At 33.5% G+C, this 15,000-nt stretch overlaps 1 protein-coding gene across 1 annotated transcript in view; it reads left to right on the forward strand.

Moving 5' to 3' along the window:
• The window catches only part of LOC135213310 (uncharacterized), a 160,542-nt gene that overhangs the window by 79,305 nt on the left and 66,237 nt on the right, over positions 1-15,000 (forward strand). Inside the window, exon 5 of the mRNA XM_064247291.1 lies at positions 997-1,068. Within this exon, the coding sequence (XP_064103361.1) occupies positions 997-1,068 (72 nt within the window). The remainder of the gene's footprint in view (positions 1-996; positions 1,069-15,000) is intronic.

The raw sequence follows: 15,000 nt of genomic DNA on the forward strand, positions 1-15,000 counted from the left end.
AGAGAGAGAGAGAGAGAGTCTTCAAAAAAAGAGAAATACTAGATATGTATTATTACTCAAAAGTTAGCCACTGTTTATTATTATTATTATTATTATTTCGGGGTTATTATACTTTCCGAAGCAGTTGAAACCCAGCCCAGAGAGAGAGAGAGAGAGAGAGAGAGAGAGAGAGAGAGAGAGAGAGAGAGAGAGAGTCCTCAAATTAAGAGAAATACTAGATATGTATTATTACTCAAAAGTTAGCCACTGTTTATTATTATTATTATTATTATTATTATTATTATTATTATTATTATTATTATTATTATTATTATTATTATTATTATTATTATTACTGGGTTATTATACTTTTCGAAGCAATTGAAACCCAGCCCTACAGAGAGAGAGAGAGAGAGAGAGAAGAGAGAGAGTAGAGACCCCCCCCAGAGAGAGAGAGTCTTTAAATAAAGATTAGAATGAAGACTTAATTGTCAGCCTCGTATACATCACCATTCTTCACCCTGATGAACTTGTTCCCTTCTCGAAAGGTATCCAGTATTTATCTTTATAAATGAAGAATCAAATATCGTTCGGAACTGACCATATCATAATTTTTATTGCCTTTCATAACGCCAATACAAACTTTTATTACTCTTTATTGCATCTGGTTGTAATATCCTATTTCCTCACTAATTGGAGTTGGAGCAGAGGATGAAAAGGTGGAAATATATCAGAGTATATGTGATGCCCTTTAAAAAGTAGAAAAAAACTGAAGTCATCCATGTACGATAAACCAGCAGCTTTACGGTTACATAACATTCAGATTCCGCTCAAAATATATAATAAAAATTAAAGGAAATGCGACGGAAAAATGCTGACATTCTGACATAGGATATCTGCTTTGACAATCGCTGTTAATTTTACGAGGTAAATCATATTTCTTGAATGAATTCAATTTCCAGTTTTATATCATGAATTCAATATCATTTCATCCTTTTTCTTTTTTCCCTTTGACAGATTCTACTCAGCAAATGAGCGTGACAAAAACGAAAGTCTTCATAGCTAATAACACGGCGTCTACAAAAGACGGTAAGTGCATGCATTACAGAACGTTATTGGATCTTCTCCAATGATAGCCTTTTCTTTAATGTACAATTATCAAACAAAAGAATCGAGTTCATACGGGATTATGACTTCAAGACGGAATTTTTTTTATATTTTCACCTTTATAATTCTCAACGTTTTTCTTGACTTGAACTCATGTAAGATGACACCATGCTGACAGGTTTTTATGTTTCTATCCAGCTTGGTTAGTCATCTTTTGTTATTAGTTCCCTGAGATAACTTCTAAATTCCTGTATTCTTTTTGTTAAATGTTTGTTTTTTTTAAGTTATGTTTACATGCAGTCAACTTAACGGGTATGAATGAACAAGAAAATAAATAAGTTCCCTCACTGTTTTGGCTGTTCTTTAAGATTTGCTGTGTTCCTTATCTGATCCATTCACTAATCCTAATGCAAAATATGTCGTTCGGAACAAGACGTGGCAATTACTGTTTATTTCTCCTCTACTCTTACTGCTTTGTCTCCATTCATTCAGATCTGTTTTGTGGGAAGGAATTTACTCTTGAATTTTATTATAAACAATGAACGATTCTTACAACCTCCTTCTTTATATTGAAACAAATTATTCAGATTATTAGCAGATAAAGACATGAGCAATTTTCAGCTATATAAAGCATGACTTGCAAGAATTTGGAATTCCTATGAATTGCTAAGTAATATAGAATGAAAATCATACCATCACCTTAAGATTAGGATTATCTCCAATGGAATGTTTCCTCATAATTGCATGAGCGGTCATCTATCACTGTATTGTGTGTGTGTATATATATATATATATATATATATTATATATATATATATATATACATATATAAATATATATATATATATATATATATATATATACATACATATATATATATATATATATATATATATATATATATATATATATATATATATATATATATATATATATATATATTTATATATATATATATATATATATATATATATATATATATATATATATATATATATATATATATATAATGCGTAGAGAGAGAGAGAGAGAGAGAGAGAGAGAGAGAGAGAGAGAGAGAGAGATCGCATGAATCTATATCCTCTTGTCATTTCAATCTACACGTATGTGCTGTGTGCGGAGACAAATTCCTGCCGCTCTGAAAATACCGTGAACAAATTGAAATGAAATGTCCTTCGGTAGAGAATAAAAAAAAAAAAGATACAATTACACTGAAAAGACAATAAGGACGCCATCCGCCCCTTTCATCGTAAAAAGAAACAAAATTGCAATACTGTTCAAGAGCCCTTTAGGAAGCAACTCTTAATCAAAATTCTCCAAATACCGAACCTTTCAGAATTTCCAAGTGGATTTTAAATTAAAATTTTTACCATTCAAGTCAAGAGCCATACTCTCTCTCTCTCTCTCTCTCTCTCTCTCTCTCTCTCTCTCTCTCTCTCTCTCTCGTAGTAGCCATCTTGCTTGGTGAGACGTACCCGCGTGAAGTCACAATAATCAACAGATATCACAAGTTTAACATACGACTAGAATTTGAGAAATATCTAGAAGTGTTCGTGAACTATCGGTGATAAGATTAGTGTGAAAATAGTAGGATAAAGCGTCTTCTAAGTTAGTTTTATCAAGTGTAATACTATAAATCAGACAAGATGGCAGTAAGTTCCAACTGCGGGAAAAGGTGGCGTAATTTGGCGTGTTTAGCAGATTCGCAATACGATGAGGTAGCAGGAAGGGAACTGGCATTTCATCTATGAAATCAGCAACAGTCCTAACCAAAAAGATACAAAAGCATTCATAGATATATTAGAAGGATATAATCCTTCAAACTGGAACAAATCTAATGAAAACATCTTGAAAATAATTGAAGAAGTTCCAAATAAAATCCAAGTGGTCAAGAGACTCATAAAGAAAATATACATAAACCAACATATTCCGACAAAGAAAATGAATAAGGTGAATCTTGTGAATATACTAATTGATGCATTAGGAAAAAGAAAAATGCCAAAAGCATGCAAACTGTGTAAGGTTTGGTATAGCATAGTCAATCCACAAAACCTAATCAGAAAATGTGCTGCATGCAACATTCCGACCCATCCACAGTGTGCTGAGGTAATACAAGATTTGAGAAAAGATACAAGAATTTTTTGTTCAACATGTCTATCATGGATAGACAATGTTATTAAATCAAGATTGAATGTACAAATAGTTGAGGATGAAGAAGAAGAGGAAGAGGAAGAAGAAGAAGAAAAAGAAGAAGAGGAAAACGGAAGAGAAGTAAACAAAAATGAAATGACAGAAAAAAAATAAAGGAAACAAAGAACAAGATAAAAGTATGGATGCAGAGATACTCATTGATACTACATATGAGGCAATAAAGCAGCATACCTACGAAGAAATAAATTACGATATGACAACAGAAAAGCAAATCCGAAGAGGCTCTACCCAGATCTATACAATGACGGGAAAGAGGAAAAAATAGACAAGAAAGACAAAATCTGCAACCTTTTGAAAAGAGGGAATTGCAGAGATTTGAGAAGGAAAGATGTTACTACAAACATCCTAAGATATGTCAAAACTATGAAATATATGGTAAATGTGCATACTTAGATGGATATGGGGATGATTGCAGAGATCTGCATCCAAAAATATGTAAAAACCTAAAAGAAGAAAAGGATGTAAGTTCGACAAAAAATGCAAATATATGCACCCTGTAGCCATGAATCATAATCAAATAAATAACCAACCAAGTAAAAAAATCCAAAATAAGAAAGAAACAAATAAAGAGAGAAATCAAGAATATCAGGTAAAAGAGAAAAGCAAACCACCAATGAGATATGCAGAGGTGTCAGCAAAGAATTTCAAAGCATCAGCTCCGAAATTCTACTCAAGAGATAATAAACTGTATTTATTATGCAAGAGGATATTGCAGAAAGAGGAGAAAATTGCAGATTCAGACACAAAATGAATAATTATGATGAAGGAAGATCAAATATTATGGAAAAGTTGGATTTTTTAATGTCAGAATTTCTGGAAATGAAAAAAAGAACAACATACCAGAACAGGAAAGAGACATGGGAAAATCCTTATTACTATCAGTATTAAATGAAGGAGAAAAACACGCAAACCATCATAGTGATGAATCGCAGGTTTAGTTACGAGTAACTCAAAAAGAAAAATAGAGTACTTAGAAGAACTAACCCAAAATGAAAAAGAAAATAGATATAATGAATATAAGTGAAAAACCTGGTATTCCCAAGAGACAGGGAATGATGATCAAATAAAAGGGTTCCAAACTTATAGATCAGATAGAAAAAATAGGAATCAAGGGGGAACCGCAATATATGGGAAAGACAAAAAACAAGGAAAAAAAATAAAAATATGAGAAATATAGTAACTCAGAATGTGAACTAATAGCGGTAGAATTTGAATCTGAAAAAATTGATGAACATAGTAATATATAGACTCCTAATACTAAAAAAGAGTTTGACTTAATAATTGAAAAAAATTGGATGATATATGTAGAAATCACAAGGACTGGACTATTCTCCTATCTGGTGACTTCAACTTTCCTTTCGTAGAATGGAAAGAACGAATAGGAGATTGTGGTTGTACTTATACATATAAAAAGAGAGTAATAGTAGTGCAGAAGATAAGAGGCAATTTGAAAAGCTATTAGATATGCTACTAGAATACAACATTCAACAAATAAATCACCTGCCAACAAGAAAGGAAAATACTTTAGACCTAGTATTTGTGAACGAGATGAATTATGTTAAAGAAATAATAGTTTATAATGCGAGTATTTCAGACCATAATGTCATAGAATTAACAGTTCAGTTCCAAAGCAAGGAAAATAGAGATAAGCAAGAAATGAAAAAGTGGGAAGGATATGGAAAATACAACTCTACAGTAAAAATATAAAATGGTCAGAAATTAATGAAGAATTAAACAAAGATTGGGATAACATTTTCGTAAGTGATGACATAAGGGTAAATACGGAGATATTATATAAAATATTGGAGATAATAGTGGAAAAATATATCCACCGAAGAAGAAAAAGTAAACATCATTCATGCATACCCAAGAGACAGAAGAATCTTGTTCCAGAAAAATCAGAAAGTGGAAAAAAGGTCTTGCAAAAGAAAAAAATGCATGGAAAGTTATAGAACTAAAAAGTAAGATAGAAAATGCAGAACAAAAGATTATACAATCAAAAGAAAATGAAAAACGGGACTTGGAAGAAAAAAACCCTATTAAATATCAAGCAAAACAAAACCCCAAACTATTATACTCATATGCGAAGAAGATGAATAAAAGAAGAATAGAAATAGGCCCTCTGAGAATTGAAGGGAGATTAACGAATGAAAAAAGGAAATTGCAACATACTGGCAGAACGATATAAGAGAGAATTCACCCCTAGAATAGATAATGAAGATAATGATATAGAAGTAAGGGATGAAAATAGTGAATATTTAGCTGACATAGATATTAAGGAAGCTTGATTATTGTGCAGGCTATTAATGAAATTAAAAATGGAGCTGCTGCAGGGCCTGATGGAATTCCTGCTATTTTGTTAAAGAAAGTAGTTCATTCTATCGCAAAGCCACTTGCAATATTATTAAGACAAAGTGTAGATACAGGCAAGATATATGATGAGCACAAATTAGCGTATATTACCCCTACTTTCAAAAGTGGATCAAGACTAGAGGCAAGTAATTTATAGGCCTGTGAGTCTAACATCACATATAATGAAAGTGTATGAAAGGGTAATGAAGAAAAATATTATGAAACATTTAATAAAAAATAATTGGTTTAATAAGACAACATGGTTTCGTACCCGGAAAAAGTACACAAACCCAACTGTTAGTCCACCGTGAAAACATATTCAAAAATATGAAAAGCGGAAATGAAACAGATGTGGTTTTATTTAGACTTTGCAAAAGCTTTTGATAAAGTAGACCATAATATATTAGCGAAGAAAATTAGAAAACACAATATCGTGGATAAAGTAGGAAGATGGTTAAAAGAATTTTTACACAACAGAAAACAGATAGTTATTGCAAACGACGAGAAATCGGATGAAGCCAAGGTAATATCCGGTGTGCCGCAAGGTACGGTGTTAGCTGCAATACTGTTTGTTATTATGATTGAAGACATAGACAATAATGTTAAGGATTCGGTAGTGAGTAGTTTCGCAGATGACACAAGAATAAGTAGAGAAATTACTTGTGATGAAGATAGGAACGCTCTACAAAGAGACCTTAACAAAGTATATGATTGGGCAGAGGTAAATAGGATGGTATTTAACTCTGATAAATTTGAATCAATAAATTATGGAGACAGAGAAAGAAAGCTATATGCATATAAGGGACCTAATAATGAGACCATCACAAATAAGGAAGCAGTTAAAGACCTTGGTGTGATGATGAATAGGAACATGTTATGCAATGATCAAATAGCAACTCTGTTGGCAAAATGTAAAGCAAAAATGGGAATGTTGTTACGGCACTTCAAAACAAGAAAAAGCTGAACACATGATTATGCTTTATAAAACATATGTTCGTAGTCCACTTGAATATTGCAATATGATATGGTACCCACACTATCAAAAGGATATTGCACCAAATAGAGAGTGTTACAAAGGTCCTTTACAGCTAGAATAGAAGAAGTTAAGGACCTAGACTACTGGGAAAGACTACAATTCTTAAAATTATATAGTCTGGAAAGGAGAAGAGAACGCTACATGATAATTCAGGCATGGAAACAGATAGAAGGAATAGCAGAAAATATCATGGAACTAAAAATATCAGAAAGAGCAGCAAGCAGAGGTAGATTAATAGTGCCCAAAAATATACCAGGAAAAAATAAGGAAGAAAGCACACAGGACATTAATCCACTACGCACCAGCATCGATAATGCAGCGTCTATTCAATGCGTTGCCAGCTCATCTGAGGAATATATCAGGAGTGAGCGTAGATGTGTTTAAGAATAAGCTCGACAAATATCTAAACTGCATCCCAGACCATCCAAGATTGGAAGATGCAAAATATACCGGAAGATGTACTAGCAACTCTCTGGTAGACATTAGAGGTGCCTCACACTGAGGGACCTGGGGCAACCCCGAACAAGATGTAAGGTCTGTAAGGTAGGTAAGGTCTCTGTCATATATTGGTGCGTGATTTAAATTCTATGGGAATTCAAAATTTTATGCGAAGCACTTAGTATTTCTCCCCCCCTCTCTCTCTCTCTCTCTCATATGTATATATATATATATATATATATATATATATATATATATATATATATATAATATATATATATATATATATAAATATATATATAGGTATAGTATATATATATATATATATATATACATATATATATTATATATATTGGCGTGTACGATTTCGTTTTATGAGATTTCGAAGTACAAGGGCGCCACTTAGTATTTTTTCCAACTCTCTCTCTCTCTCTCTCTCTCTCTCTCTCTCTCTCTCTCTCTCTCTCTCTCTCTCTCTCTTTTATCAGCATTCTTTTCCTTCTCTCTTTCACCTCTTCCCCCAGTTAGATTTGGCCGAAAAACTGCGAAGGAATCATGCAAAACAGAATATTCCATCCGTTCTTTTTTTTATGGATGCAGCCCAATCTAATTTTCAGTGACTCCATTTTCATGTAGGTTTTTCCACTTCTAGAAGGCTTCTTCCGCTCCATTTTGTTGTCTAGTTTCCTTCAATAAACAATTGTTGTTCAATCTAAGGATTCAAGTGTGGCGTTAATTGTAGGTTGGTAATCTTTAATCAATAAGAAATTCTTTACGATAACGAAACAAATTGTAATTATTTATAATAAACAGATCTGTCTTAACATGGCTAGCATCTGCCCTTGTGCACTACTCTCTCTCTCTCTCTCTCTCTCTCTCTCTCTCTCTCTCTCTCTCTCTCTCTCTCAACGCGACTAGTATTCGTCTTTGCTCACTTTTCTCCTCTCCCCCCTCTCTCTCTCAACATGGTTAGTATCGGTCCTTATTCGTTCTCTCTCTCTCTCTCTCTCTCTCTCTCTCTCTCTCTCAAAAAAAATTTCAAAGCATCAGCTCCGAAATTCTACTCAAGAGATAATAACTGTATTTATTATGCAAGAGGATATTGCAGAAACGGAGAAAATTGCAGATTCAGACACAAAATGAATAATTATGATGAAGGAAGATCAAATATTATGGAAAAGTTGGATTTTTTAATGTCAGAATTTCTGGAAATGAAAACAAAAAAAAAAAAAGAACAACATACCAGAACAGGAAAGAGACATGGGAAATCCTTATTACTACCAGTATTAAATGAAGGAGAAAAAACACGCAAACCATCATAGTGATGAATGCGCAGGGTTTAATTAGAGTAACTCAAAAAGAAAAAAAATAGAGTACTTAGAAGAACTAACCCAAAAATGAAAAGAAAATAGATATAATGAATATAAGTGAAAACCTGGTATTCCCAGGAGACTGGGAATGATGATCAAATAAAAGGGTTCCAAACTTATAGATCAGATAGAAAAAATAGGAATCAAGGGGGAACCGCAATATATGGGAAAGACAAAAACAAGGAAAAATATATGAGAAATATAGTAACTCAGAATGTGAACTAATAGTCGGTAGAATTTGAATCTGAAAAATGATGAACATAGTAATATATAGACCTCCTAATACTAAAGAGTTTGACTTAATAATTGAAAAATTGGATGATATATGTAGAAATCACAAGGACTGGACTATTCTCCTATCTGGTGACTTCAACTTTCCTTTCGTAGAATGGAAAGAACGAATAGGAGATTGTGGTTGTACTTATACATATAAAAAAGAGAGTAATAGTAGTGCAGAAGATAAGAGGCAATTTGAAAAGCTATTAGATATGCTACTAGAATACAACATTCAACAAATAAATCACCTGCCAACAAGAAAGGAAAATACTTTAGACCTAGTATTTGTGAACGAGATGAATTATGTTAAAGAAATAATAGTTTATAATGCGAATATTTCAGACCATAATGTCATAGAATTAACAGTTCATTCCAAAGCAAGTGAAAATAGAGATAAGCAAGAAATGAAAAAGTGGGAAGGATATGGAAAATACCAAAAAACAAAAATTCTACAGTAAAAATATAAAATGGTCAGAAATTAATGAAGAATTAAACAAAGATTGGGATAACATTTTCGTAAGTGATGGACATAAGGTAAATACGGAGATATTATATAAAATATTGGAGAAAACAGTGGAAAATATAATACCGAAGAAGAAAAGTAAACATCATTCATGCATACCAAGAGACAGAAGGATCTTGTTCCAGAAATCAGAAAGTGGAAAAAAGGTCTTGCAAAAGAAAAAAATGCATGGAAAGTTATAGAAATAAAAAGTAAGATAGAAAATGCAGAACAAAAAGATTATACAATCAAAAGAAAATGAAAAACGGGACTTGGAAGAAAAAACCCTATTAAATATCAAGCAAAACCCCAAAACTATTATACTCATATGCGAAGAAGATGAATAAAAGAAGAATAGAAATAGGCCTCTGAGAATTGAAGGGAGATTAACGAATGAAAAAAAGGAAATTTGCAACATACTGGCAGAACGATATAAGAGAGAATTCACCCCTAGAATAGATAATGAAGATAATGATATAGAAGTAAGGGATGAAAATAGTGAATATTTAGCTGACATAGATATTAATGAAGCTGATATTGTGCAGGCTATTAATGAAATTAAAAATGGAGCTGCTGCAGGGCCTGATGGAATTCCTGCTATTTTGTTAAAGAAAGTAGTTCATTCTATCGCAAAGCCACTTACATAAATTATTAAGACAAAGTGTAGATACAGGCAAGATTTATGATGAGCACAAATTAGCATATATTACCCCTACTTTCAAAGTGGATCAAGACTAGAGGCAAGTAATTATAGGCCTGTGAGTCTAACATCACATATTATGAAAGTGTATGAAAGGGTAATGAAGAAAAATATTATGAAACATTTAATAAAAATTAATTTGTTTAATAAAGGAACAACCTGTTTCGTACCCGGAAAAAAGTACACAAACCCAACTGTTAGTCCACCGTGAGAACATATTCAAAAAATATGAAAAGCGGAAATGAAACAGATGTGGTTTATTTAGACTTTGCAAAAGCTTTTGATAAAGTAGACCATAATATATTAGCGAAGAAAATTAGAAAACACAATATCGTGGATAAAGTAGGAAGATGGTTAAAAGAATTTTTACACAACAGAAAACAGATAGTTATTGCAAACGACGAGAAATCGGATGAAGCCAAGGTAATATCCGGTGTGCCGCAAGGTACGGTGTTAGCTGCAATACTGTTTGTTATTATGATTGAAGACATAGACAATAATGTGAAGGATTCGGTAGTGAGTAGTTTCGCAGATGACACAAGAATAAGTAGAGAAATTACTTGTGATGAAGATAGGGAACGCTCCTACAAAGAGACCTTAACAAAGTATATGATTGGGCAGAGGTAAATAGGATGGTATTTAACTCTGATAAATTTGAATCAATAAATTATGGAGGACAGAGAAAGAAAGCTATATGCATATAAGGGACCTAATAATGAGACCATCACAAATAAGGAAGCAGTTAAAGACCTTGGTGTGATGATGAATAGGAACATGGTTATGCAATGATCAAATAGCACTCTGTTGGCAAAATGTAAAGCAAAAATGGGAATGTTGTTACGGCACTTCAAAACAAGAAAAGCTGAACACATGATTATGCTTTATAAAACATATGTTCGTAGTCCACTTGAATATTGCAATATGATATGGTACCCACACTATCAAAAGGATATTGCACAAATAGAGAGTGTACAAAGGTCCTTTACAGCTAGAATAGAAGAAGTTAAGGACCTAGACTACTGGGAAAGACTACAATTCTTAAAATTATATAGTCTAGAAAGGAGAAGAGAACGCTACATGATAATTCAGGCATGGAAACAGATAGAAGGAATAGCAGAAATATCATGGAACTAAAAATATCAGAAAAGAGCAAGCAGAGGTAGATTAATAGTGCCCAAAAACTTATACCAGGAAAAATGGAAGGAAAGGCACACAGGACATTAATCCACTACGCACCAGCATCGATAATGCAGCGTCTATTCAATGCGTTGCCAGCTCATCTGAGGAATATATCAGGAGTGAGCGTAGATGTGTTTAAGAATAAGCTCGACAAATATCTAAACTGCATCCCAGACCATCCAAGATTGGAAGATGCAAAATATACCGGAAGATGTACTAGCAACTCTCTGGTAGACATTAGAGGTGCCTCACACTGAGGGACCTGGGGCAACCCGAACAAGATGTAAGGTCTGTAAGGTCTGTAAGGTCTCTCTCAACATTGCTAGTATCGGTCCTTATCTCTCTCTCTCTCTCTCTCTCTCTCTCCTTTTATTATATTTCTTTATACTCTTCCCTGCCCATCGTAGCATTCGGTACCCTTGTTTCATTGTCTTTCGAAATATCTTCCCGGTATGTAACCTGGTTCACGTGGGTATTGTCTTCTCTGTTTTGTTGGTCGTTAAAAGCCGCAGCCGAACTCCAAAATTCGCTTTCGGCTCCTGGGATGGTCCACTACCGAAAAATACTCTCCCTAATGGAGCCTCATCGGGGGGAGAAAAAATAAAGCCTCGGTTGGTTTCATCCACATGGAAATTAACACTTGTAGCCTAAAGAAATCTCGGAAAAACCATGCAAGCTATTTTAAAGGTTAAACTTATGTTCGCTTCTACTACCACTTCATTGTACAGTAATTAGGTTCGATTTTGACGGGATCGGGAAATGCCAAGATTTCATCGTTTCATTATTACGTTGACTACTTTGGATACTATTATTTTTTTTATTCATTAACACAATAACAAGATGTGTCCTCAGATGGCGTTGACTGCAAACAACTTTGCCCGAACGTGATTAAAATGTCAGAATTTCCTGTGGATGCCAGTGAACTGATTTTAAAAACGGTGAATATGACTGAAGTGTCTCGACTTTTAATGAAATGAGGGATTTTTAGAAACCTTTTGAATGGTGATATTGCTGAATTCTTCCGGCAGTGTCTCTTTAATTCGATAGAAATGGGAATATTCTCTATAAGTGATTACCAAATCCGAATTGTTCCTGGAGTGAAATTATCTATGCATCAGTTGCACAGACTGACTAATTTCACATATCTTCATGTTTCAGAAAATCCTTTTGTACCACTGAAAGTATTCACACACCATCAAATCGCTTTTGGAATTTACCTAATTCATAAACTGACATTTCGACTTTCACGGTCAGCGAATACGCCCAATACATCAGGATAAATCACCGGTAAATGTACACGATGGATCAGAGAAATACCTAAACTGTTATAGGTATATGACAGCTGGTAAAAGCGGACGGAAAAAGATTAAAAGAGTTGGATCTCCACCAGCCAGTATCAGTTCATGTGCCGCCTAGTAATGTCAGAGAGAGAGACCTTACCTTACCTTACCTTACAGTTCGTTCGGGTTGCCCCAGGTCCCTCAGTGTGAGGCGCCTCTAATGTCTACCAGAGAGTTGCTAGTACATCTTCCGGTATATTTTGCATCTTCCAATCTTGGATGGTCTGGGATGCAGTTTAGATATTTGTCGAGCTTATTCTTAAACACATCTACGCTCACTCCTGATATATTCCTCAGATGAGCTGGCAACGCATTGAATAGACGCTGCATTATCGATGCTGGTGCGTAGTGGATTAATGTCCTGTGTGCTTTCCTTATTTTTCCTGGTATAGTTTTGGGCACTATTAATCTACCTCTGCTTGCTCTTTCTGATATTTTTAGTTCCATGATATTTTCTGCTATTCCTTCTATCTGTTTCCATGCCTGAATTATCATGTAGCGTTCTCTTCTCCTTTCTAGACTATATAATTTTAAGGATTGTAGTCTTTCCCAGTAGTCTAGGTCCTTAACTTCTTCTATTCTAGCTGTAAAGGACCTTTGTACACTCTCTATTTGTGCAATATCCTTTTGATAGTGTGGGTACCATATCATATTGCAATATTCAAGTGGACTACGAACATATGTTTTATAAAGCATAATCATGTGTTCAGCTTTTCTTGTTTTGAAGTGCCGTAACAACATTCCCATTTTTGCTTTACATTTTGCCAACAGAATTGCTATTTGATCATTGCATAACATGTTCCTATTCATCATCACACCAAGGTCTTTAACTGCTTCCTTATTTGTGATTGTCTCATTATTAGGTCCCCTATATGCATATAGCTTTCCTTCTCTGTCTCCATAATTTATTGATTCAAATTTATCAAAGTTAAATACCATCCTATTTACCTCTGCCCAATCATATACTTTGTTAAGGTCTCTTTGTAGAGCGTTCCTATCTTCATCACAAGTAATTTCTCTACTTATTCTTGTGTCATCAGCGAAACTACTCACTACCGAATCCTTAACATTACTGTCTATGTCTTCAATCATAATAACAAACAATATTGCAGCTAGCACCGCACCTTGTGGCACACCGGATATTACCTTGGTTTCATCCGATTTCTCATCGTTTGCAATAACTATCTGTTTTCTGTTGTGTAAAAATTCTTTTAACCATCTTCCTACTTTATCTACGATATTGTGTTTTCTAATTTTCTTTGCTAATATATTATGGTCTACTTTGTCAAAAAGCTTTTGCAAAGTCTAAATAAACCACATCTCTTTCATTTCCGCTTTTCATATTTTTGAATATGTTCTCACGGTGGACTAACAGTTGGGTTTGTGTACTTTTTCCGGGTACGAAACCGTTTTGTCCTATATTAAACAAATTATTTTTTATTAAATGTTTCATAATATTTTTCTTCATTACCCTTTCATACACTTTCATAATATGTGATGTTAGACTCACAGGCCTATAATTACTTGCCTCTAGTCTTGATCCACTTTTGAAAGTAGGGGTGATATATGCTAATTTGTGCTCATCATAAATCTTGCCTGTATCTACACTTTGTCTTAATAATATTGCAAGTGGCTTTGCGATAGAACTGAACTACTTTCTTTAACAAAATAGCAGGGACTCCATCCGGCCCTGCAGCAGCTCCATTTTTAATTTCATTAATTGCCTGCACAATAAATCAGCTTCATTAATTTCTATGTCAGCTAAATATTCACTATTTTCTTCCTTACTTCTATATCATTATCTTCATTATCCTATTCTAGGGGTGAATTCTCTCTTATATCGTTCTGCCAGTATGTTGCAAAATTTCCTTTTGTGAATTCGTTACACATCCCCTTCAATTCTCAGCGGGCCTATTTCTATTCTTCTTTTATTCATCTTCTTCGCATATGAGTATAATAGTTTGGGGTTTTGCTTGATATTTAATAGGGTTTTTTCTTCCAAGTCCCGTTTTTCATTTTCTTTTGATTGTATAATCTTTTGTTCTGCATTTTTTCTATCTTACTTTTTAGTTCTATAACTTTCCATGCATTTTTTTCTTTTGCAAGACCTTTTTTCCACTTTCTGATTTTCTGGAACAAGATCCTTCTGTCTCTTGGTATGCATGAATGATGTTTACTTTTCTTCTTCGGTATATATTTCCACTTATTTATCAATATTTTATATAATATCTCCGTATTTACCCTTATGTCATCACTTACGAAAATGTTATCCCAATCTTTGTTTAATTCTTCATTAATTTCTGACCATTTTTATATTTTTACTGTAGAAGTTGTATTTTCCATATCCTTCCCACTTTTTTCATTTCTTGCTTATCTCTATTTTCACTTGCTTTGGAATGAACTGTTAATCTATGACATTATGGTCTGAAATACTCGCATTATAAACTATTATTTCTTTAACATAATTCATCTCGTTCACAAATACTATGGTCTAAAGTATTTTTCCTTTC

This window comes from Macrobrachium nipponense, chromosome 42 (genome assembly GCF_015104395.2).
Source record: "Macrobrachium nipponense isolate FS-2020 chromosome 42, ASM1510439v2, whole genome shotgun sequence".
Lineage (NCBI taxonomy): Eukaryota > Metazoa > Arthropoda > Malacostraca > Decapoda > Palaemonidae > Macrobrachium > Macrobrachium nipponense.